Source organism: Candoia aspera, chromosome 7 (assembly GCF_035149785.1).
Source record: "Candoia aspera isolate rCanAsp1 chromosome 7, rCanAsp1.hap2, whole genome shotgun sequence".
NCBI classification, from domain to species: domain Eukaryota; kingdom Metazoa; phylum Chordata; class Lepidosauria; order Squamata; family Boidae; genus Candoia; species Candoia aspera.
Window position 1 is genome coordinate 16,327,748 of NC_086159.1, and position 20,708 is coordinate 16,348,455.

The window sequence follows — 20,708 nt, forward strand, 5'->3', positions numbered from 1 at the left end:
ATTAGCATCAGCTTGCCCATAGCAACCTTACTTGAAACATCGGAAAGTATACTTCAGTATTAAGTGAATATATTAATAACTCTACTGAGCCGCTCTTGTGGTTGTTAAGATACCAAACCCATGGATACTCTTTTTTCTGAACTGATATAAATATGCCTGCCCACTTCTCTGTATTTTTCATACTACCATTTAGAAAATTCTCAAAACCCATTTTTTTGTATAATAAATGTGGGTTAAATACAAACTATCTGCACAATGACAAATACACATGTTAATTACAATCAAATCTACTTGATCCATGCTTTGGCACATCAATTAGTTAATGTAAATTGGTAACCTGAGCGTACATATCAACTCTTGCTATATAGCACAATAATTGAGAAAGGGATGGAGTAATTCATGCAAACCAATGCCATCCATTTCCTTCCTTAACCATTAAGGTGGAAAACACCTTAATGAGCTACTTGATTCTTTGGGCTCAAGTCTTCCAAGGCGTATTTGGAAAGAATCTAATTCTATTTATTCAGAGCCCTATCCTCACTGTGCACAGAATGTATTTCAAAACCCAGGTAGCAATGGAGACAAGAATTTATCATCATGAAGACTGCTATGTTTAACGAACTAATACTTTTAGTAAGTTATTCTCTATTATGCTTGCAAGACCAAGTTTACTGTATATATAGGTATCCAGTGTATCCAACTGTATTTTGTGTAACCCTTCTAGCACTGTATTATGAAAGAATAGTATTGAAAATGTTTTTTAAAAAACAGACACTAAGTAAAGGTATAAAATATAACTTTAACTGTATAATTCAGAGTTCGACAGTTTGAAGAGTCCCACCCAGGACTATAGCACAGTAATACTGATTCTCAGCAAGCCTGAAGCCACTTCCATGGAGATTATCCTTAATTCTGTCACCATAACAGCAACCCATGAGGTAGGCTGCACTGACAGACTGGCTGGCCTAAACTCATTCAATTGGTCTCTATTATTGATGATGAACTTTAACCTGTTCTAGTCCTAAGTCCAACATCTTAGTCACATTGACTCTAAAATGATATACCCACATACTACTCTCCAGCATTAGTTAATGTAGATATAGTATCTACGTTCGTTTTCAGCAGATGGAAGTGCCTGGCCAACCTTGTTTGGGCCTCAAAAACTAAGCAGGGTTAGGGTTGGTTAGTACTTGGATGTAGGGAACAGAAGGGCTACAAGCTACACTGGGAAATAAAAAAAAAAAAGAATGAAGCAATGATAAACCACTTCTGTATTGCTGCCAAGATAACTGTGTGGACATGTCCACGAACTCTCCAATTCCTCTAATCAACAGCCACAGAACTCAGAAAGCTCATAGCACTATACACTGATCAGCAGACTTTGAAGATAGTACTCCATATAAAAACATTGCTTATAAGTGCCCCAAAGATTTCTGGCTGACCATTTATCAGAAACAGGACACTATAGTTTCATCTCCATTCCCTGAAGTGGTCCTCATTATCAATTGAACACGAACCACAAGGACCTTGTTCACTGGATATACTTTTTTAAAAAAAGAAAAAAGAAAGAAAGACACATCTAACAAACTAATTACATGACAAACATCAGAACAAATTTAAAAGGAACTATGCACTGATCTCAAGAAAGCTCAACAGCTTTAAATCAGTTAACAAAAACGTTAAGCAGCTATTTTGTATTGGGAGGGGGCGGGACTGAAAGATAAAAGTAACCTTTAAATAAGATATCTATTATTAACTGAGATTATGCAAGAAAAGGTTGCTCAGTAAAAATAGAGTGTAAGAAGAACAATCATGCAACAGAGTTTAATTGAAGCATGCTCTTTGAAAGGAAAAAAGGGGAGAAGCAGATAGCCATATAGCACCTGAGTTAGTGTAGGTCCCAGAAAGGGTGGCAGCTGCTCACTGGGTGGAGCACCAGCTGGAAGTTCAGAACCTACTGGTAGTGCCTATGGATAGACATGAAATTCAAATTTAGTCACTGAAGCAAAAAATTAAATCTCATATGGAACAAAAGTATTTCCTTGTACAGCCTTCAACAGTTAAAGATCATCATTAACATCTTATATCAGCAATACAAAAAAGGCAAAATCTCAGCAAAGAAACTAATCATTTTCAGACATCATGTTTTGATCATAGTAAGTGGAATGTGCATTCCTTTTCTGGGGAAAATGATATGCTGAAACATATGAGGCAGAATCTATCTCATAAAAATGTAATTTAGTTCTGTCCAAATACCAGTTATTAGCACTTCTCTTTTAAAAAACTCTGAACCTATTTGTTTGAAACTGGGCAACTTCCATCACTTCAAATGTGCTTGGAATTTTTTATCCCATTCTGTTAAAAAATAAGAAAGCTATATCCATTTGTGGTTTTCCCAAGCTTGTCAATGGAAGGCAAAAATTTCATGAGAGACTGAATTGGGTAGACTCTAATCCCAGTTAATTTGAACAATTTTTCAGTGTGACAAAATGAAGTCCAAACCAAAATGGTTAATGTGCACTACTATTATTTTTATAAGAAGCACTGAGAGAATAGTTATTATTTAAACCCCATCGGTATTTTACACAGGGTTTGAACATATATTGTTTAGACTGACTATTCTCTCTTTGTACAAGTAGCTTGCCACATGCATAACTCAAAAACAAATACATTCACAGTAAGACTAGCTAGAGTCAGGTTACAGTTGCAGGTTACAATTATTTTAATTATTCATGAGATTGGTCTAGCTACCATGCAAATGGATGAAAAGGTTAACAAATATGCTGAAGGTAAAATTGGTTGCTCTATTAAAAGATATTGGAGCATGCAAATTCAAGGGGGGAAAAGCTATGTTATCAACATTTGTTAAAACAGATGCACCAAAATGAGGTGTGTTAGCCTAACAGCAAAGTTAGGTGGCACATTCTGAATATTTCCATTATAATAGCAGTGAGTCTAAAGAATGGAATGCAGATTTCTGAACACTTCCTTCTCCATTCCCCCATCAAAAATATGTAGCTGTATAAAATTTAGTCTGGAATTATACCTCATTAAAAACCTATTTTTTGGAAAATATGAAATATTAGAAGTTGTTGCAATATATCTTTACATATAATAGTTTCGGGGAGTGTTTAACTCTACATAAGAAAATACAAAGGTTTTCATGTTAGTAACTTTGTAAAAAAAAGATGACTACATATTGCAAAATATACTGTATATTTATCTGCTTATTACCATCTACATCTATAATTACTGGTTCATAACGCTTGGCACTATATGCCCGGAATGAGTGAATTTCATCTTCATTTTTCTTTTCTTGCAGAAAACTTAAAAATAAAGTCAGTCTCCATACTGGAGTTTAGCCAACCTCATATAACCAGTTGGTGTCCCAAGTGTTCAACACCGATGTTCTCTTTAATATGGCAAAGAAATGTGGCTCATAATCTCTCCCACTTAATATTTAATAGAAGACAGCACATTACTTATCTGTAACCTTAAAGTGGTGATCTCGGCATTCACATGTATGGGGTCTGTGCCTACACAAACCAATACTCTGGAACATTCTCTGAGCTTTTATTGGCAGAAACTACCTTCAAAGATACCCATTCTGTCCAATTTCCTGGAAACCACTCAGTTCCAGGCCACCACTATGCCATTAGCAAGCACATTTAGCAGGGAACATGAAAGGGTCACATGAGTGTACATATGACCACTCAAAGAACTATAGCTACAGAATACAGGCAGTCCTCGCTTAACGATGCTAATTGGGACCAGAAACTCCGTTGTTAAGCAACGTGGTCATAAGTCGAAAAACCATGTGACCGCATTGTTTAGTAATGGCAGTTCCAGCAGCCCCCGTTTCTGTCGTTAAGCAAGGACCTCATGTGACTGTGACTTGTGACTTCCTGCCAGCTCCCCACTGACTTTGCTTGTCAGAAGCCAGGCAGGGAAGGTCACAAATAACAATGTGATCACAGGATGCTGCAACGTCCGTAAGTACGAGGATAGGTTGTAACTACCACTTGTTCAGCACCATTGTAAATTTGAACAGTCACTGAACATGTGGTTGTTAAATGAGGACCATCTGCAGTGAACTGCTGTTATTCTGTGTGATACAGTATCTGTGCATCACACGTATAAATCAATTGAGGAGGCAGATACGTAAAGTAATACATAGTCATTATGATAATTAGCCACCAGTAGCCTTATCCTCCATAAATCTGTTCAAGTTTAAAGTCATCCAAGTTGGCAACTATCAGAGTATTATGTGTGATATTGCAAAATACTTTTTATCCCATCAAATCCCCTACTATTCCATTTCATTGAGTGAGCCAGTATTTGTGAGCTATGGTAAGTAGGTAAACATTTTCCTTGTCCACCTCCTTCCACTTCATTCATAACTTTTTATATTTATATTATTCCCCTTTTTCCTTTTCTTTTTTCTAAACAGAAATACAGAAAGCACTAATATTTATAAAATACGTAAGCAGATGGAAAGAGCTGGAAAAGGTGAACTAACACAAAGAAACATAAAAAGGCTGACCAAGGAAAGCATAGATAAATATCAACAATAGCCTTTTCAGCAGGCTTTTCATTTAACATGATTAAAATGCATTGATTAAAATACTGGATTCCTTACCGATGCCCGGTTAAGAGGTGGCTTTGAAGGAGGGGTCCCTGGTTTAGTTGTTGCTGTTGCAGGACAGCATGTCACTGGGACAGAACTAATTGGGGTGCCTGCTTGCCCTGGTGTGGCAACCGGTGTCATGACAGGAAGACCTGTGGAACCAAGCATCAAACTTGCTGGTGGCATACTGGTACTTGCAATAGATGCCACAGGCTTTGTGGGTGCAACAGTAGTACTTGGTAAGCCAGGAATGACTGTGGTCTCCATTACTAAAGATGTTTCCAGGGACACAGATGGATGAGCTGCTCCAATTCCACCATGTTCACTGAAGAGGGATCGTAGTTTTTCTTCCAGGGTTTTTATATCATCTATGCCAGGTGCTTTGGGCTGGGTGTCAATATCCCCCTCTAGACAATGAGTATGAGGTTGATTGGGTAATGGAGCTGGTTGAGGCTGACTATGTATTAAAGTCTGCTGGACAGCAGGTATATTAGCTACTGGCTGTGCCAGTGGTAAGACACCAGGCAAAGAGACCTGGGGTAATACTGGGGTAGAGACTACACCCAACGATGTGGCAAAGCTAGACGAGGTAACTGTAGGTGGGATGGGTAATGGCTGTACCACAGATTGCTGGGAGCTGCTGCTAGACATACTTGATGCTCCTGTAGAGAATATAGGTACAGAAACATGCACAGGTATTTCACCTGTATGGCACAGCTGTGGATTTTCTGATGCCTGTTCACTTTCTGATCTTGGCTGCAGCACACTAACCACTACCATTTTTGCTAGGCTGGGAACAGAGGTGCTGATGTTCAGCTGAGAAGACTGTGAAACAATGCTCTGTGCCAAAGATACAGGAACTGTTTGAGAAGTTGTTGAAACAGCACTACCAACCTGCTGGGTTGGCAGTGATGGTGCCATAACACCTGATACTGTAACACTAGGCCCTGTTGCTCCAGCTTGTGGCAACGTTAGAGAAGCAGGTGTGCTAATACTAGAAACAATTTCTCCAGTAGCAGAAGCCACCTGGACTACAGTTGTTGATGAAAATGAAGGTGCACTGACACTTGAAGCTACTCCACTATTTAATTGTGACCCAGGCTGCAACACTGGTGGTGGAGAGCTTGAGGCTGACAATTCTTCACTCACTGGAAGCCCTGTGGTCACCTGTTCTGTGGACTGAGTTGCTGGTAAAGGAATACTAGTGGAGGAAGGAAGTGACACAGACGAAGCAGTTACAGATATAGATGGCAGCCCATTTACACCTGAAGCTACAGTAGGGAAAGGAGGCACAGCTTGGTTAAAAACTGGGGGAGCTGTGCTAGGTCCTTCAGTAAGTTGCATATGCTTGAGATCTGAGAAAGCTTGCTGCAGGCTGAGTGATGATGCAGAATGTGAGAGATTCATCCCAGGACCATGAGATGTGGAAGCAGCAACTGAAAGAAAAAGACACAGTTAATTTATTCAGGAAAACCTACTGAAGGATATTGAATGTAACGCTAAATGCTCGCTAAATGTTTACATAGTCTGCACTTATACAGGTAGTCCTCAGTTAACGATGGTAGTTGGGAGCAGAATTTCTGTTGGTAGGCGATGCGGTTGTAAAGCATGACATCATGTTCCAGGTTACTGTTGTTAAGAGAATCACCGCAGGTCATTAAGTGAGGATCTCACATGACAGTGACTTCCTGCCGACTTCCCCATTGACTCAGCTTGTGGGAAGCCGGGCAGGGAAGATCGCAAATCATAATCACTTGACTGTGGGATACTGCAACAGTCGGAAATCCAGGCCAGTTGCTGAGCACCCAGATCGTGATCAGGTGACCGTGGGGGCACTGCAACTGCTGGAACTTCAAGGATTGGTCAAAAGTTTGAATGGTCGCTGAACAAGTGGTAGTTAACAGAGGACCGCCTGTACTGTCTTCCTAACAAAAGAGTACTGCAGCTTGCAACATAAATTAGTCAAATCCTAAATTCAATAAAGAACAAAAGTAAAAATATACATAACAGACACAAAAAGCAAATAACAAAATAATAAATGACTAAATTTGAAATATAAATATAAATAAATAAAATATAGCTTAAAGCAGGAGCATGCAGCACTCACAAAACCATTAAATAGTATTACTGGCCTTTCCATTTTTTAAAACTTGAAAAGTGGCTGAAATGTCATGAGATAATCAACACAGACAATCTCTCCTATGATCTCATTTTGGTGGTTTTTAATTTTAAGATTTCATGTGATACACACATAAACACAATTGTTCACATTAGCTTAAGATAAGACAGATTAAAAGCCCAACAAAGATAAAAAGGGGTTGTCATATTACACTAAAACAGACATACAAAGAGAACCTTTGAAGATGTTCTCAAGGTCTTGGTAAGTATATCTGGAGAAAGGTGGCTTACACCACAAATAATACACTTTTTACTAAAGCAAGCTCAATTAAACCAGGCCTGTCTCTGAAAGCAATATGCATTAACATTTTGTGCAGGAATGCTGTTTAACTTACTTCTATCAAAAAGCTCATATTCTGATGGAATGGAAGTGAAAAATTTCTGTTCTTGTAATCTACTTTCCGGTACAGGACTGACAATAAATCTTCTTCCAGCAGAATGGACTACCTGAGTAAATGAATTAGGAGGTACACCTAAAATAACAAGAAGAAAGATACTGGTTATAGCTGTGCAGTTACTTGCAGTCCAATTTCTAATTCAGCGAAAAGTTCATGCATCCTACTGCAGGTAATCCTCAGGTTATGACAACAATTGGGACCAGGATTGTTGTCGCTAAACTAGGCAATTGTAAAGTGTGACATCACGTGACCACATCACTTAGCAACAATCCTGACAGTCTCAGTTGCCATCGTAAGCCCAAAACACATGGGTTGTTAAGTGGGAAGCGGTGGGAGTCTGAGGTAAGGAGCTGGGGGTGCTGTGATGGGTGGGGAGGCCCGACACAGCTGTGCACGAATGCAGGGAGGCCAGGGGAAGTAGGGTGTGGTGCCGCATGAGTGCAGGGAGGCCAGGGGGACTTACCAGAGCGATTTGCAACTTTCCCTGCTGGCTTCCCAATTGACTTTGCTTGTGGGAAACTGGCAGGGAAGGTCACAAATCACACTCATGTGACCGCGGTGGTGGTGCAACAGCCAGAACTTCAAGGACCGGTCATAAGTACCACTCGTCGCAACTTCGAACGGTTGCTGAATGGGTGGTCGGTAAGTGAGGACTACCTGTATTGAAGCAGGTCATGGCAATCTTATAGTATCTGAGATCAAACTCATCAATGCCAAATTGTAGCAGAATTTAATAGTACTTGCCTATTTTTTGTGGTATGGAAGACACAGGATCTGGTTGTTTGAAGTCTCCATCCAATTTCTGTAACAAAGGAAAATCTCAGTATTATAACCATAAGAACTAATGAATTAGGCTAAAATGTATTTATTTATTTGATTTACATCCTACCTTTCCCTGTATAACTCAAGGTGATGTACATAATGCTCCAACGTCCTATTTTCCCCACAACAGCCTGTGAGGTGGGCTGGGCTAAAAGAAAGTGACTGGCCCAAAGACACTCAGCTGGCCTTCATGCCTAAGGCGGGACTAGAACCCACAGTCCAGCACCTTATCCACTACACCAAAATGACTCTCCATATCCTAGCAGACCTAGCTACTCAGAATACACATTACCCCAGCACGCAAAGTCTGTTCACTGAAATATTTCAGGGTTCAATTCTAAATATTTTAAATTATTTATTTGATATTTCCTTATCTTGTTTCTTTTGTGTGAAAACTGTATCTTTAGGTTGCACTTGGAATATTTTACGTACATATATAGCCATCACACTTTACCCCTGTGGGGTAAGCAAAATGATTCACAGCACAGAAAAGGAGTCAGAAATAGCAAGCTGAAGAAATTAAAACCCTGTATATTCATGACAAAAGTAACATTGAAATATATAATATGATCAAACCAGCATACTGATGGTTAATGTTAAAGAGAAAAGGAGAAGTAGAATAAAGTAACAATTGAAGGAAAAACTTGGTAACTAAAATAGGAAGAACCCCCCTCCCCCTGCAGTTAAAAATGCAGGTGAAAATTACTGATCAAAATAAATACTTAAATCATCTAATCATTAAAAGCTTGATATAAGGAAGGAATCTTACATATTTTCAAAACACCTTTAGATTCCTCATTGGCATCCTCCTTAAGCACTTAATTTGCTTTTTCTGTTCACAACACAGACAGTAAGTAAAAGGAAATGGCCATGCAGTACAGATAGTCCTTGCCTAACAATCATTCATTTAGTGACTGTTCAGATTTACGACAGTGCTGAAAAAACCAACTTAGGTCCTCACACTTATGACCATCGCAGGGTCCCCACACTCATATGATCATGATTTGGCTGCTTGGCAACCGGTTCACATTTATGACCAACACAGCATCCTGTGGTCACGTGATCACCATTTTTGACATTCCTAGCTAGCTTCTGGCAAACAAAATCAATGGGGAACCACATGACTCATCTAATGACCACATGGTTTGCTTAATGCCTGCAGTGATTTGCTTAACGACTGCCGTAAAAAGGACGTAAAATTGGATCAGATTCTCTTAATGACTACTTCGCTTAGCAATCAAAATTCCGGTCACAGTTGTGGTAGTTAAGCAAGAACCACCTGTAGGTTGGAGCAATAGAAAATGAGACACATGGAGGGATAATTCTATTAGCTTTGCTGAAAGACCAGTAAGATTCCATCACTTTTCTCTTTACCCTTAGCTGCTTACAGCTGGTCATTTTAAGACTTGTTATTTAACTTGAAGAATTTATGCCAGAATAAATTTGTTCTTCTTCTTTCTTCCTCACACTCCTTTCCTCCTTTTTGTGTTATGTCTTTTAAGTCAGTATTTATCAACCTCAGCAATTTTAAGATGTGTGGACTGCAACTCCCAGAATCCCCCAGCCAGCGTGCTAGATGGGGAATTCTAGGAGTTGAAGTCCACACGTCTTAAAGTTGCTGAGGTTGAGAAACACTGTTTTAAGTTATAAACAGGAAGGCAACAACAATACTGTTTTTATCAACTGCATGTAAGCATCTCTGAGAATCCTTCTGAACAAGGAGCAAGATAAAAATGCTTCAAATCATCATGCTACTCCCTTTTGCAGTAACCAGCTTTATACAAAATGCCAAAAAAGGAGTAAAAAAACAATATGCCAAAGAAAGTAAAGGCACAAAATAAGAAAAATAAAAGGAATATAGTTAAAGGTGGTTTTCACCAGATGGATCCATAATATTGATTCCCCCTACCCATCATGGCTTTGGTCAACTGGGGCTTTCATATGCTTTTTAGCAGGCATGTGCAAAATTCACTTATTTGGGAATGGAACATTCCAGAGAACTCAGGAATGCTCCATTCCCTCTCCAGACTGTGCTATTCCAGGAGAAGCTTTGGCAGTTTCTGGAAATAAATTCTCTAAACCAGAAATGGTTTGAGATATTCTGTGGGCAATCCAGCCCTGAAACAGGTCTGCTTTGTCTAGAATGCTACACCTGTGACACCTTGAACTGTTTCCAATTCTAAGGAATTATTTCTGTGAACCAACAAACTGCCCCTTGAAACATCATGGTCTGGAGGAGTTTCAGCACAATCTGGAAGAGAAATGGAATGTTCTGTTGAATTTTGTACATCCCTAATAATGTAAAGAAGATGCAGATGAAGTTACAAGCCTTAGCAGGACCAGCATCACACAAGGCATACCTTGGTAATGGTAAGGACAGTACCAGTTACATTTTGGCACATTTTAGTTGGCATGTCATGGCAAAACCAAAATCCAGCTGTACTTCAAACATGCTCCTGCTATTCTCTGCAAGCTAGAATCCCTTTACTGTAGGTTTTCATTTTTTTTTCTCTCTCTCTCTCTGTCTACCTTAAGGGCAAACTTGCTTCGTTTTAGCAGGCAGGAGTGTGGATAAAAGTATGTTGGGTGGCAAGTAGCCTTTAGGGTAGAGAGAGGCTACTTGCCACCCAACATACTTTTATCCACACTCCTGCCTGCTAAAACGAAGCAAATTTGCCCTTAAGGTAGACAGAGAGAGAGAGAGAGAAAAAAAAAAAGAAAACCTACAGTAAAGGGATACAGAATGGACAATACTGCCAAGAGAGAAGAAAAAGACCAGAATTATTCATATGAGGGTTCAATTTCCGATTATTAGTATCTTTTGCCAAGATTGCTTAGCAAAAACCAAAACAGAATAAACAGAAAAGAATCAATTTCATACCTGGTTCTGTATACTATCCATACTTTGATCACCTTCTGCCTCCATACTGGGATCTTCATTGAGCATTTCATCTGCCTTTTCTATAATATCTCGAACCTGCTCAACAAATGAATCTCTCTCTGTTGCTAATATGAATTCATTTTGCACCTGCATATAAAATTGGAATTACAGTTAACTACAAAATTGCTACATAATGATCTGGAGCAAATAGCAATACTCTCCTTGAAAACCTGTAAAAGTTGCACTAAGCAGCATTCTAGTAAACACATACTCTTCATTTGTCTTCTAGCCGAAAAAAGGGCAAGCGACTACCAGATCTGGGCAGTAAACATCCAAACAACTACTATCTGAGATGGCAACAAAGACACAAAGTTTTCTGTATCTCTTTGCTGCCCATTAGGGGTCATGTGGATTTCTGCAGCTCAGTGGCAGTCCTAGGGCCAGATATGTCTATATTTGGCACAGAGATCCTCCTTTGTCACTTTTCATAGCTTACTGTGGTGATTTCTTGTCCTTTAAGGGTTAAGAAGAAAGGGAAGGAAAAGCAATATGAACGTATGTTAGACATCTATTACAGAATGTCTGGGGCTACCTTTTCTCAAACATACACTAGTTATGAGGAAAAAACTTGTCACAAAATGTAAAGCTACTTAACTTCCTACTAAATGAATATGCAATGAATTAACTATTTAATCATGGGTCTCTTCCGATAGTAGCCATCTGATCGCAGAACTGTTTAGCAACTGTTAGCTCAAACAAATGATAGCTCAGAAGAAAAAGGCAACAATCCCTGCCTTCGGAATTTTGATTTAACCGTTTTAACATAAAAATAGCTGAATGTTCTGTATTTAAGGTAGAAACTGCAATAGACTCAGCAGAACAGATTGTAGGAGGAAATGTACCAAACTTAAAATTTTGGAGAGACAAATCTGGTAGAGCAGGTTACTGAAACTAATGCTGCTAATAGTGAGTGCTCATCTGAGCTGTTTTACCATTATAGAAGCGATTTCCTCTGGATTGTCACCATCCAAGTCAAATTTGAAAGTAACCATTTTTCTGTTGTGTGTTTCTAGCTGACATTCCACAACCCGATCACCTTTATTTGAAACCTGGAAAAACAGAATGATTTTCAAAATGCAAACTTAATATAGAACATCAGCTACAGATTACTGAGCTCAGTGATCTAGAGCAGTGTTTCTTAAACAGCAGCATGCAGTAGTAGCCAAGATAGGACACAACTCTCCCTTCCCAGCTCAGAAAGTAATCTATAGGAGCGGAGCGAAGCAGAGCCACCAGTCTACAGTCAAGTGTGTTAAGGGAAAGAAAACGTGCACCAGCAAAACAAGAAGCCTCCGGGAGATTTAGGCTTAAGAGCCAACCCAAAATAAATAACATTTTGTCCTAATTATCTGCCCCCACACTCATCCCTCTCTATTTCTTTCACACACACACACACACACACACACACAATTTGGGCAAGAGCTCAGGGAAAATCTGCCCCCACAGTGGCAAATAATTAGCTCTCACTAATTATTTTACAACGATAGCAGTAGCAGCAACAGCAGTACTGCAATTGTATACATTTGTAAAACTTACAATAATTGATAAAATATAGTAACAGGATATCTCCCCCTCCCCCACCCCCTTGGAAAAAGTGGACTTTTGATTTCTGTCTTGGTGGGAACCAGCTTCTTTGACAGAGTAAGCTCAAACTACTTAGTGCTATATTTTAATCAATACAAATACATATTACAACTTTTTAAACATTTAACTACCGCAACACAAAGTAGGTAACTCACATTAAGAATTCTCAGTTTGGGACGTGTTGACTTCTCATGTCGAGAACGGCTACGTACTGATTTACGATAATGTCGCTTTGTAGTCCTCCCTTCATGTCTACCACTAGATGCTGAAACACTTTCATTGCAGTCACTTAAGCCTGAGGCAACATCTGAATGTGCGCTAAAAAAGGAAAAGAGGATTGATGTTAGCAATATTTCCCACCTCTAAACGAAATTGGTTTTACAGCTCTTCTTTTCTTTCTTTGTTTTAGGTAGTTATGGTAGGAGTGTTTTTTTTTTCTTTTTTACTTATTCAAGCATATAGGGAATTCACACATACAGGATTATTTTCTTCTAAAATATACAGTTGTTTAAACAATGGCAATATATAGTTCACATATAATACTATGCATTAATATCTAATGCTTTCCAATATATATTATTTGTAATGTTTTTCAAAGCTCAATAACATTTATATATTTTTAAAAGATTTTAGTTTTTACAGGTCACGTCATTCTCAGTAAGGCAAATAACCAAACAACAGAAACATCCTATTGTCATACATATGACTGAGAAATGTAGAAAACTGAAAAAACTATTTCAAGTTTAGGATAAAATAGACCCACTCAGAACATACATCCCAGAACATACTTTCGGGGGGGGGGGCAGAATTCCTTGAGTGTTCTGTGTTTCATACCAAAACATAAAATGTTCTGAATATTTAACCAAAAGGAATAATGGGAACTGGAAACAAGCTCCTCGCTCTTTTTTTTTTTTTTTATCCTGGGATCACAATTCAGCTATAAGTTAAGCTGCCACCAACTACCCAATCAGCAGAAATGTGGCAGAGGTTATGAATATTGTTATTTATTTATTAAGTTTATATAGCTGTCCATCTCACATATGTAACTCTATGTTATTATTACTCTTTAAAACTCCTACAGCAAACAATGAAAGCAACACCTTAAATTCATTTTTTGCAGTCTACAACTACAATAGCGCAGCAAAGAATATCACAGTATAAGTTACTATAGAACAACCCAAGGATCTTAGAGCAGCAAAATACATCGTTCTCTGGGTGTTAGCTCCCTAAAGCAGGAATTTGGCCATTTGCCAACACTGCTCAAAAAACAAAAGCAACATAGTCTTTACATGAAGCCTCAACAGCAGTGTCCACATACTAAAGCTCAATAATAAATTAACAATTTTGAATAACTTACAATCTGTAACCTCAACATTATTATTAGCAGTGGTTCCTCTGAGCCTAAACATGTGGATTTTCAATTGCCATTCTCTCCAACCAACCTTCCTCCTCGCTCCATCATTGCCAGCCAATAGCAGTAGGGATGGAACTAATACCTGCACTGTCAAGTTGGAACCACATTTAAAAAGAGGGAGAAAACAAACCCTCAAGGCAATCATGAATTAGAAATCAGCAAACCAATGGGGACACTTAGAACAACACAGGCTGGAACAGCCTAATTTTGTTTTACGCTCAGAACAAAGTAAGTATGTTTTGTTCCAGGATTGGGACAAAATCTGAGAAGATGGCTGTTTTGTTTCAAGCCTGGAACAGCACACCCTAAAATGAATGTATCCACAATAGTCCAATAAATCAGAAATACTACGAAATTTTCTATTGCATGATATTACATACTGTAAGAAAGCATCTTCTTAAAGAGTAACAAGAAAGGCATTATTAGGTTATAATGCTAAATATATTGGGTTCTTCCATGCTCTAAGTATCTCAGAAAATGTATTCCAATTTGAAAAATACCATTTTAGCTTACATGCAAAATTTATTAAAAACATTCTCAAATCTGAGAAGAAGAGAATCAGATTCTGTGCTATCACTACTATCTTTCAAAAGCAGTAGTTTAATATTTACCTGTCTATTGAAGAAACTAATGGAGTTGCTTGTGAAGGCTGCTGCTGTATTGAGGGCTGAGGCTCTGGAGGTGCAATCTGAGTGATTCCAGGCGTTGTACTCTGCAATGAGAAAGCTGAACGTTCAATTACCTTCTTAAGCTGTTTCTTTTAATCTGGTATCATAGTCCAACCATCTACGCAACTAGAAGCTGAAAAGCACTCTCTCTAGATCTTTTAAAGCATCTAAGTGAGTTCAAACTGTTAACTTTCAGAGGGTTTCTCGTGCAAATTCAAGAAGTCAACCATTAAATTAATGTGACATCAAAGCTTGCCATGCAACCAGAAATCTTACTAACAGAATGTGCAACAGAAAAGCCAATGCAGAATGCAGGGATACTTCAAATCTCTTCCAGTAACAACAGGGCTGCAGAGAAGAGTTTGAGGAAAGATTTTTCCAGTACTACTGAGAATATGGTATCTTAATTAAAGGCATTACTAGCCAGAAGAGAAGTGCTAGCAAGTAATTTGCATCTGGGAGGCCCACTCACTTCCCAACAGCACAGCCAGGGGCAACAAGGTTTCCACATTGGCATCACATTCTGCTGTAAGAGAAATTCATTTGAAAGTTAACATATTATCTTAGCTAGAATCTGAAAATGGACCTGGATCTATAACTAATGTCTTGAAATTCAGTTTCTAAAGCACATCCCCAGTAACATGCAGATCATCAATTTACCTCTAATGCTGTCTGCTGGGTGGAAGCAGACTGTGGCACTTGAACCTGTCCTCCTAGACTGCCCAAAGAAACTAAAACATTCTGTTCCATGTAAGGCTGCCCTATTGCAGCAAGATAGCCTGGCTGAGCCAATGCATCTGTGGGTAAAGGAGGGGACAATACTGCAGAAGGAAGGCAAGCAGAAGCCACAGAAGAGGAACCAATATTTGAGTCTCCAATATACTGTGCTGGTAGCCGAGGTGGGAAGCCCTGCGACAAATGAGGAAGCCATGTTAGCTTATTTTAGTGTGACTGTTATGAAACAGCATGAAACAGATGGTAAAGGAGAAATTGCAAGCCAGGCTGTTAAAAGTTTCTTTTCCCCAACCACCAATTTAGACTTAGCCTTATTTCAGCAGCTCTACAGCATATTGCCTTAGGGTCAACCTTATCTTCCAAGCCCTCATGCAGCCTGTATCTCTGTAGCAAGCAACTACTCTTCTTTGAAAGAAGAGCTTGAGCTGCAAACACTTAAACTTCAAGATGAACAATGCTACTCAGGATAAAGCAAAACAACCTCCATTTCATCTAATCCCCCTCTCCCATTTTTTTTATTCTAGAGGTGTGTTTTACAAAATATAAAAGTACTATGACACATGGCAAGCAAACACGATTTTCATATTCTAAAATTATAGAGAATATGCTGAACATATGTTCACAATGTGAACAGCAATGGAGAGCACTACAGAACAAAAAATCAGCCAACCAAAACTATCTCTTGTTTGTTCTCCAAGTTGAGTGTAACGTCTAGTTCAGGAGTTGAAAACTGATCAGCCAAAATTTCAAAAATTCATCTTAGCAACCTATCGCTTGCTTCAAACAAATCTAATGAAGCATCTGAATTATTATATATCCCTTCTTATATTTAAGTATGAGATAGCATGTGGTGATTAAACAGTAATTTTTGAACTTATTTTTTATACATTAGTGCTACCTTTGCACTCTTAATAATAGATGCTACTTTTAAAATAAAAGCATCACTGTTTATTTTTTAAAAAGGCTCCAGTTCTTAGACACAGATTTAGTTTTAAACTAGAAGATTCATTCATGTACACTGGTAAATTATCTTTTTCTATTTATTCTTCTTACAAGTAAAGCAGAGCTGCTAGACTCAGGATACTTCATGGGAATTAAAACATGGGGGAACTGATAAGACTGCAGAAAGGGACTCCTGCTTGACTCCCAAAATACCTGGTATAGAGCATCTGTAGCTGGAAGTGGTACTTCACCAGTTTGTCCCAGAGTAGAAGGTAATCCCATGGATTGAACACCTGGCTGAAGAAGCTGTGGGAGCATCTGGCTGGACAGCTGAGCCACAGGCTGCAGGAGAGTTGGAAGCTGGCTAGGGACAACAGTTGAGCCCACAGGAATAGCAGCTGCTGCAGCAGATGTAGCCAGAGTAAGCAATGGCTGGTTAATGCCAGCTGCCATTGAAATGGATAGAGATGGGAAGCATGGCTGAGCCACAGAGACACGAGGTGTTGGTATGGGCATCTGAGAGGCTGAGAACTGTGGAAGAAGTGGGGGTTGTATGGGTTGTCCCACTGAGAGGAAATGAGACATGACCGGGGCAGCTGAAGACTGAGCAAGGGAAGGTGCTCCCATAGGTAACTGTGATTCACCCTGGATGATCGGCACTGTTTGGGAAACAGGAAGCTGGGGAGGTAAAGAAAAATAGAGATAGATTTTTAAGAAGCAGGATTGCAAAAAGCATATTCTTACTGCATTAGTCGAAGAAAGAAAAAATAGTTACATTTTACTTAGTAAGAGAGCATAAAAGTATATTTGGTAGACTAGCAGGAAGGTTTCTTGGCCAAGAAGTAAAGGAGAAAGGTACAGAGCAAAAAGCAATTATTTAGGAATATTTAGTATTAGATATTTGAGCTACTGGTTCCAGCGTTCCAGGTATACTCTCAAAATTATACACACCAAATGTACTTTACCTTTTTCAAAAACCAGCCTATTACAGAATTTTAGATCATGTCCAAACTCATGCTGGCAAGTCTTCCCATTTCATAAATTGATGTTCCTTATGCTACTTAATGCACCTTTACTATATTCTTCCAGACAATACATTTCCTGTTATATATATTCTGTATTTATTATCCATATGAAAGTAAATTTCTAAACTTTAGAAAGCCTGGATGATGGCATAGAAATCATTAAGTTGTAGTTTACCTGTGTCCCAGCAGGTACCTGAGGCATAGGCAATACTTGTGCTTGTTGTGCTCCTGGCTGTAACGGAGCAGCTCCAGTAGAAACTGATGGCTGTGGAACTTGGTATTGCCCAGCCTGCTGAGAGGTGGCTGACTGTTGGGTAGTCTGTAACGGAAGAAATGAAGTAAAAAAAAAAAAAAAAAGCACTTTATCCAGAAATATTTCATAAAAATCACCCTATTTGGAATAGGTGTGCCCTCTGTAAGCATGGATTCCATGGGAAGGAGGAATCATACTGACACTAAAATGTGATGAGCAAGTTGTGGTCCTCAAATACTGTTCGACTATAGCCCAATCAACGCAAGCCAGCCTCCTCAACGTTGGGGACATTTGGAATCCCAATTTGACATTTAGAGGCAATTAGTATTCTAAAATCTTGTTTGGACATTAACATTAACATTCACAGTCAAATAAAAATATGGAGGATGAAGTCCTCCTTTTTTTAACTTCAGAGCAGATTTTCTGGTTGGTTAATAATTGAATTAACCAACTTTGCCTGTAGTTGAAATAAGTTGTTCTTATTAACACTTGTCCGGCATGGGTACACTTGGTTTTGCTTGCCTAGTTCTTGCAGCAAAACTACCAAGGCATGATGCAAAGAGGACTTTTGTTTATCTGCTGGCTTGTCACAGAACCTGATGCTAATTAGGGCTCAAAGTGCTGAAAGGGAATGACTGGCCCAAGTCACCCTGTTGGCTTCCATGCCTAAGGAAAGTGAAAAGACTAAAGCAAGAGTGGAGTGAAATAGATAATAATTCTTAACTTCTGAGTCAATAGTGAAAAAATGTGCAAAACCTAGAATGACTGGTTCTTACACAGTTGCTAAATTCATTTCTGTATCCATGGAAATCAATTTTCTGAATCTAGAGTATCAAGCCAGAAGAAAAACACTGAAAATGCTATGAAAATACTTTGTTGGATATCACTCAATCTACAAAATTATATTGCTAACAATCAGTTACCTGTTGATTTTGCTGCAAAAGTTGTGATGGTGTGCTCACTGATGAATCACTTGAGGCTGACTGCCCTTGCATCTGCATATAAAGGAAAGAGACTCAGAATCAGACTATTCATCAATTTCTGTATTGGGAACACTGGAACAATAGTGACCCAAAGTAATCCTTTTCTTGAAACAGAACAGCATTTTTTAAATCAATTAGGGCTGTGCAGTAATTCCAGTGGTCTAAAAGGTGCTTCAGAGCACACCCATCTGCAATGCTTTAAAGCAGCTGCATTTTTTTCCAAGAACCAACCCAGTTACTAGTATTACAAGGATGCAGTATGTTGGGAGGGGGGGGATTTACACACAGACACAACCCCCCCCCCAAAAAAAACTCCAAAAGAGTCTGTGCTGGAAATAGGTACATACCCAATTTCTACAGGAAGAATGCTACATGACAGATTTATATGCTAAAAGTTTAATCTTCAGTTTTTCAAAGATTTGTATCAACCTGCTGTAACGCTCAAGAAGGTAAAATGCTGAGCTATAGTCAGGTGTACTGAAGGCACTCAGCAAAATAAAGAAGGCTAGCTATGTGAAATAACTGTATTTTCTAGCCAAATCTAGGCTAATTCAAGAACCTTATTAGAAATTTCTCAAGGATACTGTAAGGATCAGCTGTCTTTCAGAAAAAGCACCTGAAGCCAATGGTTAGTAACTTCAAATTTTGAATGAGTAAGCAAGCAAAAATCAAAACAATGCAGTTATGAATGGATGTCAAAAATTTAAATTGGAATGGCAATGATCATCCTTGCAATCATTCCCATCACAATGAAATGTTTATTATGTATTGGACTGAATCTCAATATATAATGAAAAACGGATGTGTTCCAAGAAGAAAAACCAGAGTTAAGGTTTGTAATACAACAGTGGCAAGGCAGAATAGGGTTAGAGAGCTATACAAAAGAAGTGGGTATCCTTTAGCTAAGCTGAAAATGTAGGAACGTTTAAATGTAGGAACAGGTAAGGACTTTTATTATTCAAGCATACAGTGTTCAAAACTTCATGTTAAGGAGGCAATATGAAACACAGTTCTGGAGTCATCTGGAGGAAAAAAATTAGTGTTTCTTGAAATGTCTTCCAATATATGCCCTGATAATTATTTAACCATCTTTAAATGTTTGTAGAATTTGCTTAATTCTGTTTATATTTTAATTTCATTTTCCAAGATTCTTAGAACAAACCCCCCACCCCATCACAGACCTTATTAGAACCACAAGAAATAGCAACAAGACAAAAATGCACAGTACAAAGTGATTAGAGAGGGACCAATAATGTTTTGGGGGCCGTGTATATATTTGAGTGTGCAACTTGAGTATACAAATACACAACATGTATTTATACTGGCTGTAACCGTATTAGCTTGCAAGGTAGTCTTACCTTAGAGAGCCTACCTTACATAGAGAACCATGAGAATGCTTGAGGTAAAAGTGGGCTTTGGTTGTAATTATGGCATGCTGCCACAATGTGAAAAAACTGTCTGGTACTGTCCCTACCATGAGCAGATAACAATGCATGAAGCACAGGTACAGTTGAGGGTGGTAATCTAGTCTCCACATTCTCTCTCTTATTAAAAAGCATTAGCTGAAAATCACAATTGGCCAAAGGCACGATGGAAGCAGAGCTAAATATCTGGCAACTGCTACAGCATATGAAAAATTTCTGCTTGGAATGTAGAGGATTAAATGGTAAAGAGTAAGCATTAGTAAGTAACAGGAAAGAAAGCAGAAAAAATACAATGCATGTTTGTGAAACTAAGAGATAGAGGAGGGATATAATACATTATAATGAAAGTAGTTCGATATTGTAAGTAGAGTTGCTCAATGCACAAAGGAAATTGAAGGTGTGTGTTTAAATATGAATGAAAGGGCTGAAACGTATATCATATGCCTGAACTGGTGTCATCTAAGCTGTTATGTAGGGATTCATATATTGGTGACAACTGCATGTTATGAATGTGAAAGATGATAATGGAAGAACCAGGGATAATTATAAGAAATGGTGTAACATTCTGAATTAATACAATCCACAAGAAATATAATCCTGTGCCATGAATAGGCAGATGGGAACAAGAGTACAGAGAAAGCGTTTGAACTATTTGAAAATCCAAAGATGAATGGGAATAGTGACTGTTTTGTTGGACTGCTTAAAAAAAAGGTT

The 20,708-nt window shown here is 38.6% G+C and overlaps 1 protein-coding gene across 1 annotated transcript in view; it reads right to left on the reverse strand.

Moving 5' to 3' along the window:
* WNK1 (WNK lysine deficient protein kinase 1) overlaps positions 1 to 20,708 on the reverse strand; it is a 137,769-nt gene that overhangs the window by 25,227 nt on the left and 91,834 nt on the right. The window contains exons 11-22 of the mRNA XM_063308558.1: positions 18,511 to 18,582; positions 17,510 to 17,653; positions 16,523 to 16,987; positions 15,293 to 15,541; positions 14,576 to 14,676; positions 12,706 to 12,868; positions 11,899 to 12,015; positions 10,907 to 11,053; positions 7,948 to 8,005; positions 7,141 to 7,278; positions 4,640 to 6,063; positions 1,884 to 1,967 (exon numbers count right to left, since the gene is read on the reverse strand). Coding sequence (XP_063164628.1) covers positions 1,884 to 1,967; positions 4,640 to 6,063; positions 7,141 to 7,278; positions 7,948 to 8,005; positions 10,907 to 11,053; positions 11,899 to 12,015; positions 12,706 to 12,868; positions 14,576 to 14,676; positions 15,293 to 15,541; positions 16,523 to 16,987; positions 17,510 to 17,653; positions 18,511 to 18,582 — 3,162 coding nt within the window. The remainder of the gene's footprint in view (positions 1 to 1,883; positions 1,968 to 4,639; positions 6,064 to 7,140; positions 7,279 to 7,947; positions 8,006 to 10,906; positions 11,054 to 11,898; positions 12,016 to 12,705; positions 12,869 to 14,575; positions 14,677 to 15,292; positions 15,542 to 16,522; positions 16,988 to 17,509; positions 17,654 to 18,510; positions 18,583 to 20,708) is intronic.